At 34.3% G+C, this 23,343-nt stretch overlaps 1 protein-coding gene across 5 annotated transcripts in view; it reads right to left on the bottom strand.

Annotated features, from left to right (window-relative positions):
- Srrm234 (Serine-arginine repetitive matrix 2/3/4) overlaps positions 1-23,343 on the bottom strand; it is a 615,875-nt gene that overhangs the window by 242,834 nt on the left and 349,698 nt on the right. For all 5 annotated transcript variants that reach the window (XM_090391694.1, XM_090391696.1, XM_090391697.1 and 2 more), the window contains one exon: positions 2,410-2,554. In XM_090391694.1, the coding sequence (XP_090247820.1) occupies positions 2,410-2,554 (145 nt within the window). The remainder of the gene's footprint in view (positions 1-2,409; positions 2,555-23,343) is intronic.

The raw sequence follows: 23,343 nt of genomic DNA, 5'->3' as shown, positions 1-23,343 counted from the left end.
AGGCTGTTGAAAAAGCTCAGAAATGCAGGAAAGATTAAGGAATTAGAGATGATAAAGGTGACATGAAAACTACATATTCTTGAAGTATGGAGTAATTACTTCAAAAAATTGCTAAATGAAACAAGCAATGATGACAGCACATTGGTAAAAAAAACACTGACCAGGCATGCAAGCATGCAGTCAGGAATACATGTGGAAAGGAGTAGATGATATTCAACCAGAAATGCTCAAGTATGGAGGTATAAAGTGTTACAGTGGCTGCACTGCATAGTTCAGAAGGCCTGGAGACAGAGGGACGAATTCCAGATGATGGGAGTAGAGGTCTTATAGTACCCATATATAAAAAGGGAAATAAAACTGAATATGAGAATTACAGAGGTATTTCATTATTGAGTGTTCCTGGTAAGATATATACAAGTATACTTGAGAAACAGTTCAGAAGGATTTTGGAAGAGAAGCTTGGTGAAGAACAAGCTGGATTCAGGACAAATAGAGGCTATCAGGATCAGATTTTCACCTTATGACAGATAGTTGAGAAATCATGGGTTTTGTAGATCTGGAAAAGGCATATGACAAGGTGCAAAGAGAGAAGCTATTCAAAAAGCTACAGTTATATGGTGTTAACCACCTTACTGGCCATTAAAGATCAAATACGCATCCTCAAAAGCTTTGTATCCATCATAAATTTCAACGTAATATCAATGGTATTACAATTTTAATATGCACTTTGCATCCATGGAAATGTGGACGTACATATACGTGCTGGCAGGTAGTGTGGTTAATGGGGCCTTATATCAAGCAATACTTAGTCTTTATTTGAGTTGTAATTCAGCAGTTAGAATTCAAGTTAGTACAGGAAGGTGGTTTAATGTCAAATCTGGTGTCAGACAAGGATGTACATTATCCCCTCTGTTATTCATTATCTATATGGATCACATTATGAAAGAAAGTGGTATTAAACCTGATATCAAAATTGGAGATGCTAATCTCAGTTCTTTGCTTTATGCAGATGATGTTATACTTCTAAATAAGTCTGCAAGATTCTCTGACTAAATTGAATAACTGTTGTAATAGATTATGGTATGAAGGTCAGCATTAAAAAGACAAAGACAATGAAAATATCAACTGCATTGTGAATGGAGAACCTATAGAACATGTAAAACATTTTAGCTACTTAGGCACGATTTTTAATTAAGATGGTAAATTAAATATGGAAATAGACAACAGAATCAACAAAGCTGGTATGTTAGGAAGTCAAGTGAATAAATTTATATGGAATAAGAGAGAAATTAGCCAAAACACTAAATTAGCTGTATACAAGACAGTGTTCAAACTAATTTTAATTTATGGATCTGAGAGGTGGGTCAGAAGTAAAACACTTGACCAAAGACTAGAGACCACAGATATGAGAGTCCTTAGAAAGATTAGGGACATGAACAGATGGCATCAATGGCAATATCATATTAGAAACGAGGATATTAGGAAAGAACTTGACATTGTCAGCATCCAGGAATGCATTAGTAGAGCCAATCTCAGGTGGTATGGTCACTTAAACAGAATGGGAGAGGAAAGATTAGCAAAACAAGTGTTCTCAGCCAGGTCGGCAGGAAAAAGACCCAGAGGAAGACCAAGATATAGGTGGATTGATACAGTAAAAATTGCCTTAGAAGACAGAAATATAAGACCTGATAATATTGGAGTCTTGACAGGTAACAGACTGATATAGAGGAAAATTGTAGATAGGAAGTATTAGTAATAATGTAAATTTTTCATGTAGTACTTATCACATCCTATACATGATTTTTTTTTTTTTTTTTGTAGATATAAAAGATTTTCTACCTAAACAAAACACAAGTCTGAGAGTATATTCATATGAACTTTTCATCCATACTAGAGTTTTGGGAATTTTTCAGTTAGATTTTTCCAGTTTTATAGAGAAATGGATAATTAAGTAGCAATGTGTAAATTAATGGAAATACACATATAATTTAAATTTTTTTAATTGAAAGTGGATAATTTTCATTTTCTTCAGTTTGAACAAATTAGAATTTACTGTATATATTCATGTAGATAGATGGGCATCTCATAAAAAAGTTTGTTTTCTTGCAGTTTTTTGAAGATAACAATCTACTGTCAGCCACATAAAAAGTGTAGATATCATGTTACTTTCCACTTAATTTTCTCATTTGGGAATAAGATCAAATTTCATGCAGATGATATTTGAGCTATATTATTTCATATCTCATACTATGAGATATGAAAGAAAAATCCTACTTATAAGATTAAATACAGTGCATAATTTCATATTCTTTTAAAAAATGTGAAAACTGCATTAAAAATGCATGCAATGTTTTTAATTAACTGCTTGAAAACAAAAGGAAAGATCACTTCTTAAGGTCTGACTGTTACCTTGTGCATTTCATGATGATCCTTACGTGAATATCTAGAATCATTCTCAGTTCCAAACTGCTTAACATGACTTTTCTTCTCTTTGGAAAGGCTATATTTTTCCTTTTCCAAAAGTTTCTTTTTCTGATGCAATACCTTGACCAGCCTAATAAGTAAAACTGATTTTAATAATAATAATATAAATTTTTATTTAATATCATAAGTAAATGAGTATTTAAAATCATTTCAAGAGAAAGAAATCCTTTTCCAGAAGGATAAGTATAAATTATGCTAATAAAAAAACTGTGCTTACTTTGAAATTTGTGGTCACTGAACATTATTTAGATCAGCTTTTATCTATTTCTAATCATATTAAGAATGAAACTATACAACTAAAGAAAAACTTAACTACAACAATTCAACATTTTGTCCATACTGAATGACATCTTCAGGAATATGTTATGAAATTATAAAAGGAGAATTACATTACACGATGAAATTACATTGAATTACATTTAAGTATAAAACAATAAGACCAATACTATATGTCTCTAAAATATTTTTTTGGGACCAGTTTGTCTCTTTTATACAGGATAAAAACCTGAGTTTCCAGGAATAGGAAAATCCTGCTGCCTGAACGAGTCTTGGTCAATCCTTAATAATGGTTCCTTACACTTCAGCTGGAATACAATCCAGGTTTTCCATACTGATTGGGCACATAGTACATGATCCTTCCAACTGCATTACACATTACAATGCAGAGGCTAATAAGAATCAGATGTATAAACACATCATAGTCAGTATGGTGGTTAATGAATATATTACATGTTAGTGTGCATGTGAATAATTTGTCAATACAAAATTAATAACGGAAAAACTCACGTAAAAAAAAGATTATTTAATAGTATAATTTTCGCCTGTGTGTCACAGGCATCTTCAGTACATTTTAAGCTCAAATTAAACAATAACTGACAATTCCAAAAAGCACCACCTAAGTAGCTATTCTAAGATAACTAAAAAGGTCATTAAATTTCCTAACAAAAAAAAAAAAAAAAAAAAAAATCAATACAATAAAAAGTTAGGAAACATTAGCTGATTTGTAAAGTACTATCTCCCACAAATGGGATAGATGTAAACCATCAGATCTGTTTAAGTTAGTTGAGTGAAGTAAAGTTTCACATGTTTCTTTATAAAGCTGTTCCACGAGGAACCGACTTTTGTGAAGGACTCGTCTTTTTCCAATGAACTCTATGTCTAGTGATGATGGCATGTTCTGCAAGTCCAAACTGTTCAGGTTCAAGGTATCAAATATAAGACTGGTGTTCTTCTAGCCGAATAGAGACAGATCTTCCTGTTTGTCCGAAATAAGATAATCCACAAGAGCAAGGAATCTGGTAAACACCTGGATAATTAAGATGTGGAAGCTTGTCCTTAGGAGAAGTGAGAAAGGTGGAGATTTTTCTGAACGGTCGAAAGGCAACAAAAATATTCAGTGGTTTTAAAACTTTTGCTATACGTTCACTTAATGCCTTGCACATAAGGGATAGGAATGCACGTTATTTCTTCTGTATTTGAAGAGGAAGATATATTAAAACTACTCAAAACTGTTTTGGTGAAGGAATTCTTATATCCATTAGATAGAAAGGAAGAAGTAATATACTGCAGTTCTTTCTGTAATAGATCAGACAAACAGGGAAGATCTGCCTCTATTCGGCTAGAAGAATACCAGTCTTATATTCAATACCTTGAACCTGAACAGTCTGGACTTGCAGAACATGCCATCATCACTAGACATAGAGTTCACTGGAAAAAGACAAGAGTCTTTCACAAAAGTCGGTTCCTCATGGAGCTTTATAAAGAAACTTTACTTCACTCGCCTAACTTAAACAGATCTGATGGTTTATGTCTATCCCCTTTATGGGAGATAGGAAAGATTAGCTGAATTATAAAGTACTAACTTTTTATTGTGTGTGTGTGTGTGTATATATATATATTTTTTTTTTTTTTTTTTTCTTGTTTGGAAATTTATTGACCTTTTTAGTTATTTTACACTAGCTACTTAGGTGGTGCTTTTTGGAATTATCAGTTATTGTTTAATTTGAGCTTAAAATGTACTGAAGATGCCTGTGACACACAGGCGAAAATTATACTATTAAATAATCTTTGTATGTGAGTTTTTAACGTTATTAATTTTGTATTTATATGTCTGTTCGCGGTTTTCCATTATTAAAACTTAATAATTTGTCAGACTTCACAGAAGTGTACGTGTGCACCAATGAAAGAATAAAAACAGTTATAAATGAATAACACACATAATAAATAATGATTTTGAGTTGCAGTGGTAATGGTCTTATATGAAAGCACATAACATTACAAAACTAAAATGCATTGATATCTGAACATTTCTCTAAGGAGAGAAATTTATACTCTTCATCTACAAATCAGTCAGCGCACATATACCTAAACACACTGATAATCATACACTACACTACTGCCTACAGCATCTTTAAAAAAAATTCATCAACAATTCAAATCATATTTTGAAAGGGCCGCAAAAAACTTGTCTCCTGCTCAACTGACAGTCAAGTCTTCTGAAATAGTGAAAATAATTTTAAGAGTCATGCCCAGTAGCTTTAGTCCTCCTATGATTCCATTTCTGATATCTATAAGGTATGATAGCAGCTTCACCTCATCTGACATGTATACAACAGCATACAAAGTCTTTATTCAACCTTTCATTAAAAAACAGGATAACCATGCTTGCACCCTAATATTATTGGGATGCAGGCATCAAACTTTAAATAATATTAATTAGCATCCACCAATATGGGTTCAGTCACTCTTGTTCCAAACACATCTCCTAGCTAATCTTATTTCTGAACAGGGAAAGGTTTCAAGAAACTTATGTAGTTACTCTTGACATTTCTAGTACATGAGTCTGAAGTACCAAATCCACTCTGGTCATTCAATTCATGAACTGGTGAATTGCTTCCTCTCATTTCATTTCTCTATCAATGCTGAGTATTCCAAGACTGTTCTACTGCCTATGTTCTTTCTTCTCTAAATTAATAATCATCTCTTATTAACCTCACATTCTATCCACAGTTATCCTGATGATGGTACACAAATCCATTCTTCATTTGATAAACCTCGAAGAGCTCAAATTACTAGATTCTCAAGATTTTCAGTAACCAACATCTGAAATACTGATTTCCTATCCATTCTCCAATGAAGTGAAGATAATCTAATGAATTTCAATGTTGTAAAAATACAATCTTTCTTATTTCTTGTAAGAAAGATCTTACTTCACACCACATGACTTTTAATTTAAATATGATAGACTCTCCAACAAAAAACTCTATGTCCTATTTCATCCATAACATACTTCTCACCGTGTCCTGCACAATTCCTAAAATTTTATAAATCCCCAATTCAGTCAAACTTTGAATACTGTTCTCATTGGAATGGTGCACCCAAGGAATACTTGATGTCCAGAACAGGCACTTAAGAGATGACTCTTTCTGACAAACTCCTCCAATCACTTTCTCATAGATGCCTGTGTTTCTATTATGTCTTCTTAAAAGGTACTTTCATGGGTGATGTGCCACTGAACTGAAGCCCCATCATTCCTACACTTTCCTCTAAACATGTAAGAACATGACCAGCTGTTGGTGAACTGTATACAGAGTTTAACTTCAAACTTTATGCATTAACTTTTGGGAAAAATTATGTGATAAGCAGCCATTAAAAAAATACTCAAAACATTACAATTACATATGTGGAAGAAAAGCTTGGTGAAGAACAAGCTGGATTCAGGCCAAATAGAGGCTGTCAGGATCAGATCGTCACTTTACGACAAATAGCTGAGAAAGCATGGGAATATAACAAAGATCTGTATTTAAGTTTTGTTGATTTGGAAAAGGCATATGACAAGGTGCCAAGAGAGAAGCTATTCAATACGCTGCAGTTATATGGTGTCAATGGGGCATTATATCAAGCAATACTTAGTCTTTATTTGAGTTGTAAGTCAGCAGTTAGAATTGAAGGAAGTACAGGAAGATAGATGGTTTAATGTTAAATCTGGTGTACGACAAGGATGTACATTATCCCCTCTGTTATTCATTATTTATATGGATCACATTATGAAGGAAAGTGGTATTAAACATGATATCAAAATTGGAGATGTTAATGTCAGCTCTTTGCTTTATGCGGATGATGTTATATTTCTAAATAAATCCGCTACAAGTCTGCAAGATTCTCTGACTAAATTGAATAGCTGTTGTAATGGATATGGTATGAAGGTCAGCAATAAAAAGACAAAGACAATGAAAATAGGCAGAATCATTGAAAATGTCAACTGTGTTGTGAATGGAGAACCTGTGGAACAAGTAAAACATTTCAGCTACTTAGGCATGATTTTTACTGAAGATGGTAAATTAAATATAGAAATAGACAACAGAATCAGCAAAGCTGGTATGGTGGGAAGTCAAATGAATAAATTCATATGGAATAAGAGAGAAATTAGTCGGAACACTAAATTAGCTATATACAAGACAATGTTCAAACCAGTTTTAACTTATGGATCCGAGAGCCGGGTCAGAAGTAAAACACTTGACCAAAGACTAGAGACCGCAGAGATGAGAGTCCTGAGAAAGATTATAGGCGTGAACAGATGGCATCAATGGCAATATCATATTAAAAACGAGGATATTAGGAAAGAACTTGACATTGTCAGCATCCAGGAATGCGTTAGCAGAGCAAATCTCAGGTGGTATGGTCACTTGAACAGAATGAACGAGAAAAGATTAGCAAAACAAGTGTTCTGTGCCAGGTTGGCAGGAAAACGACTCAGAGGAAGATCAAGATATAGGTGGATTGATACGGTGCAAAGTGCCTTAGATGATAGAAATATAAGTTCTGATAATGGTGGAGTCTTGACAAGTAACAGACCGATTTGGATGAAAATTGTAAATAGGAAGTTAGTAATGATGTAATTTTTTTCATGTAGTACTATCATATCCTGTACACCCGTTGAGGGTACATGGCAGGAATTTGATGATGATGATGATACATGCAAAGTTCCCTCTAAGCTGTGTGCATGTGCACTGCTCAAAGAGGAAGCGCACAAAACATTTGCTTTCAGAATTTCTAATTTACAGTCAATAATTTCTGAACATACTATAAAAACAAATTATATGATAAAGGATATAATGACAATAATTTTAAGCTCTGGTTCCGTGTTACAAAACCAAAAGTTATCACTTATTTTATTTAGTAATTTCTTCTTTTAGTTATTTTCAGCCTGAAAATTGTGGGTGAACTGATACTGACATCACCAAACTGTAGAGGCATATTTGTTTAGAGTGTCTACTGCCTAGACAGTATCATCGCTTCAACTCATGCGAGTGATGGAATTTTGTAGCTATGTGGATTTATGCAAATTAATTTAGTGCTTGCAATTTTACAGGTTACAGCTAGACGAAAATGAGCAAAATTAATATAAGTAATGCATTAGAGGTTGTAGTGTTTAGAGAATTGTCTCTATAAAGATTTTTTTATAGTCTGAGTGTTATTATTACACAAGGGTTCAATTCCGATTGGTGCAAAGACTTTTAACTGTTTCTTTTAGAATCCAGAAAATCACTGACTCAAGACCTAATACAAAAAATATATACATTTAATAAAACTAAAACAATATATATACACTTCAAATTAAATTACATAACTACAAAATTAACTGGATCCAAGGCCTCCTAAAATAATCCTGCACTTCAGAGATTTTCTTATCCAAAAAATTAAAATCACCCATTCTCTTACTGGATTGTTTCACATATACTTGATCATGTTTACCAGACTAAACACCTTGTTTTTACAATTAACAAAATATTCATAGTAAGTTTCTTTGTTAGGGGCCCTTCCCCGAAATATAAAATATTCTTCTTCTTTTCCATAGGATCCTTTTTTTTCTTCCCTTATATAGCACACAATATTATTCCTCCTGTCTCACCGAGGTATAGTCATACTTCAGTGAGACAGGATGCACAATTTACTAATTTTAGCATTGGAGAAAAAAGTTTCTTCTATTACTTTATAAACAACACATCTAAGTTGCGCTGATTCCGTCGCTTTTTTAGAGTTCAGCTTAAGACAGATGAAACTTTCCAATCAGCATTTCCTTAAACATTCAATCAGAACATTGACTGCAATATCTTCTTTTGTTTACTAAATACTTCTTGACAGTCTCAACTCCTCCACTTTAAAGACTCACAGTTCTACGATTCCTTTTCGAAATCTTCTATTAATATTCTTCAAACTGTCACATAAAACTTATAAACTTATAAGAACCAAATTTCTCCGGTCTGCGTTCTTAAACTTCCATTAGCTCTCTCTTATTTTTTTCATTACTCCGATACCGAACACTTTCTGTTGTTTTCCTTTTTACCCTGATACCGAAAGTTATCCCTGTCAGCTGTCAATCGCCCATCAAACTCCTCAGCGAGCATGCACACTCCACGTAAAATGGCAAGCGTGAAGTTACGTATAGTTACAGTGACCATATTTTTTTGGAGAAAATAAAGGACAAAGCAGAAATTGTTTTATAATAAAAAAAAGCAGGTTGCTTTTATTTGTTTCACTAAAACTAAAAAGCTTCATAACATTTATTATAAAATATAAGCATATACATAGCATTTTAAACAATCATATTATTACTTAAAAAATTTAATTTTGACACTTTTCACAAGAATGAATTTTTTTTTTTTTTTTTAATAAATCAGGTTTGTGTTTTAAAAATTCATAAAACTGTATACAATTCATGTCAAAGTTGCATTTGGTATAAATGGATGCTTTCGTTGTTTTTTCCCGTTGGTCCACATATTGTTCACTAATGAAAATACTTGTTCAGTGGTGCATTAGATCTAATTTACTGTTTCAATTCACAAAATAAAGGAAAAAATGGCCATTTTAGAAAAAAAAAAAATCTAAAGGCTGTCCTTTAGATTTTTTTTTTTTTCAGCAGTAGAATAAAGAACTGTCCTCTTAAATAAAGGATGTATGGTCACTGTATGTATAGTTGCTGACACGTTGTTTCCATTAGCGTAACAAGAATGTCTTACAAAACACAACACTTAATAATTTTAAATTACAATTAAAAAAATTGAAAGTAATGCAACTATCAAAATCTAGGTAAGTATATCAATTCCACATGGTTTACATTTCATTTTGACAATAATAATATCAATAATGGGCACATCGCAAGTGCCAATATACGTGTTACAAAACCAAAATTAATAATATACTAATATAAACAATTTCTAAAAATATTCATAATTTTGAATTATGATTATTTTAGAATAACCTATTCTAGAACTTATTGTAATTTGTTTATAAACTACATATATACAGGGGCGCGCCGGCCATATGGGCAATGTGTGCAATGCACACAGGCACCGGACACCACTGGATATAGGGACTGGACACTACTGGCACGTCCCTGCATGTATATGCATCATTAAGTTGCTGAAGGAGTAATTAGATCATACTTAAAGACATATTTAGCATGCAGCATACAGATCTTTTAAAAAAAGATGTTGTCACCAATTTTAAGCATATCAAATTAAGAGTTTGTGATGTTTGCTATTATGAGCACCGGCTACAGCATACATTGAGACTGGAAACTTGTGCACAAAATGCGTTTTAGGTGCACATGGACCAGCAAAATATACAGAGGGACATTAGTTATATGGTGTAAATGTGACATTATTAAAAAACACTTCTTAGGAAGATTCACGTAACCTTGTTAGCACTTCTCAATAACAATGACAGTTCGCTGTTTGTCCTTACTTAGTAAATTCCAAGTGAACTATACCCTTATGATTATAAAACAAACAAACAAACAAGCACTGTCTTGATCTGTGATCATGACATTTGTGTCTTTTTTTGATCTTGAAGATGTTTTCTACCGAATTTGGTGCTGGTTTTCAGGGTTGTACTGAAAACACCAAGTTTCATCACCAGTAATAACTATTAAAAACAGAAAAAACATCAAACCATAACTGCTTTTGATCTTCACTCAAATTCATCAATCTTTGCAGATATTTTTCTTCTCATTCCAAAGTCATGTATGAAAATCCTGAATGTTTCTCTGCCTAAATTTAATTCTTCTGCCATTATTTGGAGGACAGAACTAATTGCTGAACTCCTTTCACCTTTTTGTATGTTCAATTAGTTTTTGTTCATTCAGTTCTTTTGACATCTTCCTGTCTCTCTCTTTCAAAACCTTATGATATTTCATAATGATACCATGAAAACAGACATTTTCATGGTATCATCACCATAAACCTTCCTTAACACATTTAAAGTTTTATTTGCACTTTTACCTAACTCTGCACAAAACTTGATATTAATGCACTGTTCTAAATTCCATTCAACATTTTATTCCACCTAAAGCAATGATCACAAACAGACAAACTATCACAGCTTGTGCATTACTGGCTTGATTGTTTTGATGCAACAGCAAAGGCATGTTCAGCATGCACAGTTACATGGTTCTGCCCAACTCACCATGCAAATGATAGTATGAAGTTATTCCGGGAATTTGTCACAATGTATAACTAAATTTTAAAGTTAAGAATTGAAGAAAGTACCATAAGTTTAATGTGAAATCAGGGATAACAAAGTGAAGGTAGCTGGCAATAACCCCGATATCAAAATTAGAAACATTCAACTCAACTCTTCCCTTTGTGTGGATGTGTTATACTTCTAAAGAAATGTAGTACAAGTCCTCAGAGCTTTTTAACTAAATAACAAGTTTACCTGGTGGTCTAAGATTTTGTCCCCCTATTTTGTTTACTTTTATTTATTTATTTTTATTAATTATTTTTTAAAATAATCTGGAAACCTAACTCTAGAACATGGGATGTTCTTCAAGCTACTTCAGGTCTCTAATACATGAGAATATGGTTTCACGCTGGGAAATAAAATTAATCACCTAACAACGTCACAAACTTCTGTGCCGACAGCATTCAAACATACAGCCTGTTCATTGGAGAGGAGTGGATAGCTAACCATTCCAGTGATATGATGATACCATATGATCAAAATATAAGATATGGTTAAGTATTTAGAACAGAACTTACTTATGTGTTGCAACAAGTGTCTCACTGTTGCTTTACAAAGCTAGAAGTGAAACTCCCTTGAGATGTGGATCTTATAGCAGTACAATTTTTATTATACTTAAGAAGAAATATTCTTGTTTAACCTATATTCAAGTGTAAGCATAAGCACAAAGTAATTTCATGACTAGTCTACTTATATGTAGAGACTGCTGATTTCATACGAAGTGACTTAGTATCCCATAATGCAAAAACATCATGGGAAGGGTCACTGCCTATACTGGTTTCAACCTTTATTGAGGACTCATTAGTGGAAGCAAGACTCAAGAAGATACCAAGGTTAAATGAATAGTAAGGGCATATCACCTTACTATTAAATAGGCAGGATGAGAGATATTTGTGGAAAGTTTTTCTGCTTGGTTACAATGTAAACTATATTAAAGAGCCAAGAGGCTATTTTTCCAGCGGTGTAAAATTAAGTTAAGGGGATAATAATCCCTCATTATTTTAAAGCCGGTTACAAAACTCGGAGATCAAAATCTATCATAATCTAAGAGTCCAAGAGTAAGTCATCACTTGGGTAGTACAACACTATGGCAACATGTCAAAGGTGGAGCAAGCTCCATCACTATCCTTAATATTTTCTCATAATGTAAAACGCAGCTCCTATGAGATGTATTACTGTTTTACATTATGAGGAGAGGTCACTACCCAGACCGGTTTCGACCTTTATTGAGGTCTCATCAGTGAGTAGGTAGACCTGGAATACCAAGGTTTAAGTGAACCAAATTTACATATACCCCTACTAATGAATTGCCAGACCGGTGTACACATATATTATTATTACTATGATAAAGAACCAAGAGGCTATTTTTCCGGCGGCGTAAAGTGATGACTTACGCTTGGATTTGCCGATAGTTCTTCGGCATGAAACTCTTGGATTTCGATCTCCGAGTTTTGTAACCGCCTTTAAAATAATGAGGGATTTATTATCCCCTTAATTTAATTTTACACTGCCGGAAAAATAGCCTCTTGGCTCTTTATCGTAGTAATAATAATGTATGGGTACACTGGTCTGGCAATTCGTTAGTAGGGGTATATGTAAGTTCGGTTCACTTAAACCTTGGTATTCCAGGTCTACCTACTCACTGATGAGACCTCAATAAAGGTCGAAACCAGTCTGGGTAGTGACCTCTCCTCACAATGTAAAACAGTAATACATCTCCTAGGAGCTGCGTTTTACATTATGAGAAAATATTAAGGATAGCGACGGAGCTTGCTCCACCTTTGACACGAGTTGCCATAGTGTTGTACTACCCAAGTGATGACTTATGCTTGGACTCACCGATACTTCTCCGGCATGAAACTCTTAGATTTTGATAGATTTCAATCTCCGAGTTTCGTAACCAGCTTTAAAATAATGAGGGATTTATTATCCCCTTAACTTAACGTAAGCTATACTTGACAAGAATTATAATTTTTTTATCAAGTATAATATACATTGTAACCAAGTGGAAAAACTTTCCATAAATATTTGTTTAAAAATTTAATGATATGATTGCATCACTGAGGGCTTAAAGAGTTTTGACTTTATGCATTTCTTAAAGAAATTGTTTATTTTCAGCTCCTGAAATTTATGATACCCCCCCCCCCATTTCCAAATTCAGATAAAACTTATGTTTCATCTGAATAAAAAACTATAATTAAAATTGTAATAATATTTTTAGAAAAATTCACAGCCATCTGCTTCATAATTTTGTCACATATCACATATCAAGATGTGTTTGTAAGTCATAGTGTATCTGCATAGCACCACCTATTCTGGTACAAATGTCCCACAACTTTTAGAATATTTTTATTATAACTTTGGTAACTATTATCTAAAATTGTTTTCCAAAGTGTTGTATGATTACCCCAAGGGATATGTGAACATTTTTTAGGAAATATGTGGTGCCTTTTATAAAATCTTTTATATTTTTGTCACCATATTATTGCAGAGAAAAAAAAAAAAAAAATCTTGGCTGCCATTGTTCTTGGTGATATTAGCACCATGAATAACACAGTTTATCTATCATAAACAGTATAAATATATCAAAAATAAATAAACATACTCAACCACAGTCATACACACAAATACTACAATCAGTAATTATCAAAATATCATTAAATCAACCTTAAAACAATGACTTAGCTAACAATACATTGGTCCATCCAGAAGTACACACCACCTGGCATGATTATTACTAATTACTATCGCATCCTTATCTGCTTTTGTAACTATTATGGCTTGGTTATTTTTTAAGGCTATTATTGCTTTTAATAAATAAAATCTTTCAGATAAATAATTGTTTTGTTTGAAGATCTTTATTAGGGTCAGTTTCTAATTTTGCTTGGACTTCAATAATGACTGATTTTTGAGAGATATTTTTGAAGGATTATGAAGTAGAAATCCTTTTTAAGAATAGTTATTTCGTTAGGATTATAATTTGATAATTTTATTACTGAGTTAAATGCACTAGCCTTAATTGTAGTATTAGAAAGAGCTGGAAACAGGGAGCAAGAAGGATTTGGAATCGTGTTCATTTGCTAGAGAATTCCATTTTCTACACTGGATTTCATAACTTAAGAAACAAAGAAAAACTACATTAACTTGGAAAAAGGAAAACAATATGAAAGTTATGTACCTTATGTAAAAATGTGGAACTGAGTCTGGTTACTGTATACTAATCCACTGCACTGTCAGCAGTATATGTATATGCAAATGAGCCATGGCATAAAAGTGGCTGTTTTGGATTATTTTTTCATTTCATGTCTGGAATGCAAACAAGACATTTCATGATAGCGGTATTCTTGAATATGGCCTCAAGATGTCATTTAATCAATGAATTCAGGTGGTAAGGCATAAGACTAGAGACTGGCCAAGGTCTGGTAGAGGTAGCCAGATGGTTGCATGTGACTCATCCCGTGGCACTAAAACCAATTCCAACATTTACAAACAAAATCCTGAAGATAAAGTGAATGAAGGCCATGGGCTACAACTGCAGTGGGTGAGATATCTTCGATTATCTGCTTACTGAAACAGGAGTGCTACCATGAATCAGTTCTGATTAGACCTTATGTCAGCTATAGGAACATTGATAACTGCTTTCACTGTGCACAGAAGGCTTCACAAAGGTAGTCCATATGAAGGGCAACTTATAGTCTGTGTGCCCTATGCCTACATCACAGGAGAGAATATCTGAAATGGGCCAGGCTACAAGTCAACTGGACCTAAGACCAATAGGGGTTGGTATTGTTTACAGACGAGTCCTGATTTAATCTACAAAGTGATACCAGGTGTGCTTTAATGAGAAAACCAGGGATGCATTATCATCCGTCTAATATCTGTGAAAGGGACACTTATGGTGGAAGCAGTGTGATGGTTTGGGGAGGCATCTTGTTGGATGGACACACCGACTTTATGTGCTTCCCAGCAGAACCATTAATGATGCAGCTTATAGGTACTCATCAGGTGGTGTATGGTGATAGGCCTGTTTGGAGAGCTCTGAAAGCTAATTTGTTTAGTTTACAAAAAATAGTGATATTAGTTAAAATTTGTGTTAGAATTATGTTGTATTGTGGTGTTAATTAGATTTAAAATATTTATTTTCAATATAGTTAATACTATTATTATTATTATTATGTGACACCTCCAGGGAGTCCAAAGACTCATTGAGGGAGGGCTAACTCTAACTCTCTGCCTCCACCACTCAATTCACCAACTACAACTAATTGCAACTACACCAACGCCATCTACCGCTCACCACCGCTAGTATTTCCACAGACAATCACAAACATCCATGCCCATGGCGGGATTCGAACCTGCAGCCTTTTGGCTGGAGAGCAGATATGTGTTAATATAGTCTCAGTAGAGGGAAAGTTACATAGCATAGCACATGAGACTGATGCAAAGCAGAACAATAGTGTACAAGGCATCATGTTGTGAGATTGAAGCAGTGGACAGAAGAGACAATACATGTGAAAATGTTTATGACAGTATAATGGCAGATAGGATTGAAACAGATGTTAAAAGTAACATGACTGAGAGAGAGAGAGAGAGAGCAAAGTATCAATTGAAAGAATAGTAGTATGACGGATGCGAAGAATGAAGAGTTGGCTGTAATGAAGGAGATAGCTCGGTTATGTGGAGTGATACACAGCACGAAGTGGGATCTGCAACAAATGTAGAAATGTCTGGTGAGTAGGTCAGCTAATATTCAGAAAGAAAAAGTGTGAGAAAAGAGAAATAAATGCATGACTAAGAGAGAAAGAGAGAGAGAGAGAGAAAAGGAAAAATAAAGGAGTGAGTTTTGTATGACGATTCTCTCATAAGAGGTGTGGCTGGTGAGAGATTGCAAAAATGCTTCCTGGATGCAAAAATTAATGATGTTAGTGAAGCTATTAAGGTGCAAAAGGGATAAAGTGAAAGAGTTGATCATTTTGGTTGGAACAAATGATGTGAAAGGAGAATTACTGGAAGTAGCAAAAGAAAAGAGTGAAAAAGTTAAGATAGTGAGCCTGTTGCTGTGGTATGAGAGTAGAGTTGAAAAGGAGGAAAATACTAGAATGACTTAATGAGCAGGTTATGCAGGAGGAATAATGTAGATTGAGTTTAATGAGAGAAAGGACTTATACAAGGATGGTTTGCATCTGAATGGATTTGGTGTTCCAAGCCTGGAAAAAAAGTGTTGTTGAATGAAATGAAAGTGGATGTGCAAAATCATGGAAACTAGTTTTTTTTTTGTTTTTTTTGGGAGGGGGGGAGTGAATATGCAGACATCACTGAGGCAGATGAGTGTAAGAATGTGTATAAAATGCCTAAGTTAGTACCAATGGTAACAAACCAGAATGGGATAACTAGTATACTAACTATTCCATTCTGGTTTGTCAGCATCAGGATAGCAGTGGGTCTAAGGGGATTTTGCACATATGTACACTAATGACAGGAGCATTTGGAACAAGCAGGAGGAATTTTTGTCATTCATTAGTACATCCTGGCCAAAGATTATTGGGATTAGTGAGACATGGCTGACAGAAGATAATATAGTTGGTGGGATAGAATGTTAAGGTTACAGTGTCTTCAGGGAGAATAGAGAGAAAAAATGAAGGGGGGGGTGTAGATGATAACAGATGAACTGCAACCAAAGAGGGTAGAAGTTCAGCTGCAGGCCAGTTAAAATAGCACATTTGAGGCTATCTGGTGTGAGATAGAGGCCAGCAGAACAAAATATACAGTTTAATGCTGTTATAGACCAGGGAATGGAAAAGATGATGGGGATAGTATGCATCGACAAATAGGCTCAATGAGTGGAGGGGAGGGTAATTATTATGGGGGATTTCAACTATAGCAACATAGATTGGAAGAGGGAGAAGACACATGGGAGGAAGGAAATGGAATTTATGCAGTTGTTGAGAAATAATTACCTGAGACAGCATGTGATGGAATATACAAGGGATTTCATAGTACTCGATCTAGTAATAGCATATGAGAATTTGTCTATAACCAATATGACCATGTTGCCACAACTGGTGAGAGTGATCATATGGTCTTGACCTGGGAAGTGGCTAAATATGTGAAATTTTCAGTTAAGGGAGAGGGATATATGTGGAATTACAGGGCTGAATGTTGATAGTGCATGGGAAGTGATAACGGAATGTTTGAGGCAAGTAATGGCAGACTGCATATCTAGAGTCAAGAGATTAAATCAAATGGAATTCAAATGAATGAATATCATCATTAAGCTAGAGCTGGGGGAAGAAAAAAAAACAAAAAAAAAAAAGGTATGAAAGAAGATTAGCAGTGTAGGCCAGAGATAATCCCAAACAATTCTTTTGATATGCTACAAATAAAAGAAAGAATGTTTATGGCAGAATGATTTTAATGAATGCCGATGGTATGGAGGTAAAAAAAGTGGAATTAGAAAGTGAACGCTTCGCAAGAGTATATCATCCAGGTGGAGATATTGCAGTAACGAGAGAGACAAAGACTTATATGGGAACCAGTGACATTGTATGCCCATTTCAGTTTGGTGTGCTGTCACGTGGCTTATGCAACCCATGCCACAAAATTCTCGTCAATTTGACCAAATGATTGCATTTTTATCAATGTATGAAAGTTTCAACAGTGCATAGCACATCAGTGCTCATTTTAATTGGTGCAATGCAATTAACTGTAATGAAAGAGAATGCTACGTTTGGTTGGTATATTTGAATTACTCAAAGATGTAAGTATAATAGTAAATTTGGAAGAGGAAAACAAGGCTTACCTCCTTCGACTACAATCATACAACTTGCAAAAGCTCTGGCAAAAAACAGGACATTCAGTAGATTGTCAACACTGTTTCCCATTGTAAATATGGACAAAAGAGATATAAATTATGTATAGAAAATTGTATATTAAAAACTCATCTATATTGGTGTCCTAAACACATCAATTCACACTTCATGTACTCAAAACAGATGAAACTCAGAAAACAAAAACAGCAAATCATGACAAATGACAAGGTTTAATTCCTAAACACATCAATTCACACTTCATGTACTCAAAACAGATGAAACTCAGAAAACAAAAACAGCAAATCATGACAAATGACAAGGTTTAATTGAATTGGGCGACACAATAACCAATCACAGCAACTAATTTCTGGGTGTTACTGTCTCAGTGCATGCCCTACCTCACCTTCTAAGTGGTTTAAAACCACTGGAATGCAAGAATTTGAGGTGCAGTACAATGTGTATGTCTTTTCAAAGGCTCAAAAGTGAATCCACACTGGGCTATTAACCTCCCAAATGGCCAGGACATCTATAGACATCCATCTAAATCTGGATATGATTCAGCCCACCTGTTGAAAGAACCGGGATAAGAAGTGCAATTTCACCGTCATGTCCATTAGAAGGTGTGATAAACCCTCACGATGAAGAGAATGGTTAATTGGATTATCTCACGATCGTAGCTGCCTCTCAGTTGCCTATAACAAGAAACGCACTTCCTTGTTCTATGCTAGGTAACTAAATTTTAGTTATATAGGATAGACTAAAAATAGAGAAATTATTTATATTTTTGTTTTCTCTTTTTATTGTACAATACAATTTTAATGTCTGGACAAAATAAAGATCTTGCATAATTTCTTCACTTAAATATTGCCTTACCTTGGAGAATCAATTTAATTTTTAATTTTTTTGCGCTAATTTTTTTCTAATCGCTTACTAGACAAAACATTTTTCTTTGTTCTTGAAGAAATTAATTCAGGATAATTATTTGAAATATTATTTTAAAAAAAGAAAAGAAAACCGGCTGCCGACGTTCCAGATTACATTATTTTAATTTTTATTCAAAGCCATCAAAATCGAATAATACTTCACAGATTTCCTTTAGGACATGCTGGAGCAACTTTGCTTTATAGAGAACAACATGAAATTCTTTAATCATATCACTAAATTTTTTCTTTATATTATATAGTAATCTACTGTTCTTTGTACTTTCTTGGTTTTCTTGTATAATAACTTCCTTTAGGACATGCTGGAGCAACTTTGCTTTATAGAGAACAACATGAAATTCTTTAATCATATCACTAAATTTTTTCTTTATATTATATAGTAATCTACTGTTCTTTGTACTTTCTTGGTTTTCTTGTATAACTGGTCATTACAAAATGAAATTAACAGTTATGATTTAAATTTATATGTAGATATTTTCTGCATAATTCAGATATTTTATTCTCCAATTTTTAAAGTAAGCGATACATTTGCTTATTTTTATCATTCAATATATGTGTATCAAATGCATCAAATGTGAAATTTCATTTCCTTTCACAATAGAATTGAACTTTATTTCGCCTCCGATAGTTTAAACCCCCCCCCCCCTATTGCATCACTATCACACACCCGAAAACTGTTATGAAACATAGGTACAGTTTTTATTTAATTCATTATTTTTCTCTAGTAATTGTTCCACATAACTTTAATTTTTCGATACTGAAACTATGTGGTGATTATTATAAATTAGCAAATTATAAATCAAAAAATATACATATTATTTCCTGATTATTATAAATCAGGAAATTATGTGATATTCGGTAATAAGCGAAATTAATATTTAAAATCACTGTCATCCTTCAAATGCAATATCAGAATAAAGAAAGTGGAAAACCAAACAAGAACTTTCTGCCTGTAAAATATTCAGATACTGCTTGAGGCTCTTTAGTGTGCTGCATGTTCTATTATTCTGTTTCTCAGTGGGGGGTTAGTAATCTCCGTTAGCTTAGAGCTGGGCAGAAAGGAATAATTAGTAAGTATATCCAAGACACAATTCATTTACGAGATGGCAAGCAGTAGCAGTGACACTCAGGGTAAGAAAAGAAAACTTCGTGAGATGCAGAAAAGTTGGAGCCTTCGCCTTTCGAGCAGCTCGTTCTACTGATGAGGAGAGAAATCTTTCTAGTTCTGAAGATAGCAATTCTGCCTGTACTTTAGATATGTCTTCGTGCAGAAAATGGGTGATCGCCACTGAATGTACACCAGCTTGTCCACGGTTTCCCTTCATAGATAAGCCAGGAATTACTGAAGACTTTGACTCCAGCAACATTTTAAGCTTTTTCCGTCTATTTTTAGATGATGATATTCTTTCCTTCATAGACTAAACAGACTAACCTTTATGCTTGACAACAACATCAACAAGTTGAGTACAGTCCGCATTCTCGCAGTAAACTTGGAGTCAAACATGCTCCTTACATTTATAGCACTCTTGATTGTGAAAAAGCCCGCTCTCGAAATGTATTGGTCTACAGACTGGATTCTGAACATGCCAATGTTTCATGATGTTATGACTGAAAAACAATTCAGTCTCAACATGAAGCACTTGCATTTTCAGAATAATGAGGAAAACGATCAGGCAATATATCCTTGACCAGTCCTCAACAAAATTTATGATTTTCTGATGAAAATCCATCAGAAATGTAGATCACTCTACATTCCTGAGAGAGAATTGAGTATCGATGAAAGCCTTATGACATTCAAAGGTAGACTGAAATGTAAGCAGTAAAATTTTTCATGTTTTGCGAATCGGAAAGTGGATATCTTTGGGATTTCAAACCTTATACAGGAAAGCAAACTGAAATCGAGCATGATAAATATTCGGATCTCCCCTTGTCGATGCGTGCAGTAATGCAGTTACTAGACCCTTTACTGGGGAAAGGTTATTGCATTACAATGAATAATTACTACATGTGTCCTGAACTTGCTGATTTGCTTTTACACCATCGTACAGATAGTTATGGTACAGTAAATGCAAAAAGGCGAGACATGCCTCCAGATCTAGCTTCAAGAAGGCTATCAAAGGGGGAAATCCAAGCTTATCAGTGAGGGAAAGTCTTTGCACTACGTTGGAAAGACAAAAAAGATGTTTTTCTGCTGTCTTCCCTGCACAATCCATCAACGGAATCCGTGGAGAAGCATGGTTTGAAGAAAGAAAACCCACTGCTGTGTGCGCATACAACGACACTATGGGTGGAGTCAACAGGTGCGATCAGCAGCTATCATTCTACTCTGTAATGAGGAAACAGCATAAAAAATATTACTAAAAAAAGTGTTTGGACATATACTGGATTTTATTATTTAGAACAGTTTCCTCCTGCACAAGAAAAAATGTTTGTCTGCCATAACATATCTAGAATACAGAATAGAAATTGCGAAAGCATTGCTGCATGCACATACACCTTCTTCAGCAAGCAGAAAAACAGGCAATCTTGCCAGACATCTGAGGTTGAACGCTGCTAACTCCAACCATTATCCCAAAAATCTACCACCAACGGCTAATAAAAAAAAACCCTGCACGCAAATGTTATGTATGTAATAAAAAAATATCAGAAAGGAAACGAAAATCTGGTGCCCTGAGTGTAAAACTGCTTTGTGTGTTTACCCTTGCTTTAGGGTGTTTCACACTGTTCAAGAATTTTAAATTCTGAACAGTATGAAATAAAAAATGTTTCTTTTCAGGGCCATCAAACAGTCCTTTTCAGGACTACAAATATTGATAGAGGGATACCTGAATGTACTGTTTCCTTTTCATCTTGAAGGCTAATTTTTATTCTTTTTATAACACAGAGTGATATTTTCGAAGGGATAAAATATAAGAGTAACTGGAATACTCTTTCCAGTTCCTCTTGAACTGGAAAGAGTATTCCAGGTAAAGTATTTCACCAAAACAATAAAAAATAATAAAATAAAATCTACCCTATATATATATATATATATATATATATAAAAAATGATAAGCCTTTTTATGTCACATTTTGAAACTTAGGGGCTACCCTGAGTGTCGAGTCTTCAAAATTCGAGTCATCAGAATTGAAGGAGAACCAGCCTACCAGTCCAGAACTCGGGGGGGGGGAGTCCCCCTTTTGAAGACTCGACACTCAGGGGCTACCCTAGGTGCAAGGGGTCGGAAACCCCTTTCGAGTCATCAGAATTGAAGGAGAACTGGCCTACCAGTCCAAGAAGTCCAGAACTTGGGGGAGTTGGGCACCTTAGGTGCCGGGGGGGGGTCAGATCCCCTTTCAAGTTATCAGAATTCAAGGAGAACCGGCCTACCAGTCCGAACTCAGGTGGTTGGGCGGCGTAGGTGCCGGGGGGGGGGGGGAGGACTCCCTTTCGAGTCTTCAAAGTTTGAGTCATCAGAATTCAAGGAGAACCGGCCTACCAGTCTGGAACACGGGGGTTGGGCATAGCCCCCCCCCCAGTTAATAAATGAAATATATACATAATAACGTGAACATTTTCACCTTGCCAACACTCAACATTGATGTGATATGGGTTCCAAATTTCTTGTTTCAGATATATATATTACAAAGTTTTGTAATAAAAATTTCTGCTACAATGAAGTTTGACAGAATCAACAATATTATTACTACCTTATTTCTGTTTCTCGTGTGGGAGAAAAATGGTAAAATGCCACTCTTTAATTATATCAGATGTTATAATGGCAAAAATAGTAAGAAAAAAGTCATTTGCACTTTCTCTTCAAAACACAAAGAAAGAACATTGTAAATTCAGCCAATGGAAAAGAAAAGACTACATATTTTTCTTCTGTTATCTGATTTTTTTTTCTTCTAGTACAAAGAAGAAATCGCTATATATAACATGGAGTCTGCAGGAAGGAAAAAATCTGGAAATTGGTTACATTATAACGAATAGAAAAATCATGTCACAAAAATTATTCACATAAGATTCTAATATCAGCAGACATAACATTTTCTTCTAGATTAGATATCTAAAGTAACTGAACCTTTGCTACTATTTTACACTAAAATGAATGGATATGTTCCCCAAGTGATTTACGTTTGTAACAGTTGTCTTGCGAACGATTTATCAAATAAATTCTCTGAAATATCCACAGATTGATTAGGTCTATACTGCCCCCCCCCCCTCCAAAAAAAAGAGAAGATTATGAAACGCATATGCACTTTTTCTTTGAAAATAATTCAAATCCTCTTTTTCAAGATAATTGTATGAAATAATTTCTAATTTTTCGATAATAAAAGTGAAACTGATCATTATAAATTAAGAAATTATTTTGGCATAAATAATGTATAAGCATGTAAACGAAATGTCAGTATTTCTGTTAGGATATCTGTAATCAACAATCGAAAAGGAAATAAGACATTCTTGATGTATTCTGTACTACAACTTTAGTGTTCTCCCCTTTCTTTCTCAATAGCACTGAGAGTAATAAGCCTTCAGCTTTTCCTCCAGCTAAGAGGATATTACCAAGTATTTATAAGATGTAGATTATTTCAGAAATAGCTTC

The sequence above is a fragment of the Typopeltis vanoorti genome, chromosome 4, assembly GCF_054136105.1.
Source record: "Typopeltis vanoorti isolate ZY-2024b chromosome 4, IOZ_Tvanoo_1.0, whole genome shotgun sequence".
Classification (NCBI taxonomy): domain Eukaryota; kingdom Metazoa; phylum Arthropoda; class Arachnida; order Uropygi; family Thelyphonidae; genus Typopeltis; species Typopeltis vanoorti.
Note: the sequence above shows the minus strand (reverse complement) of the source record. Positions and strands in the feature narration are given on the sequence as shown.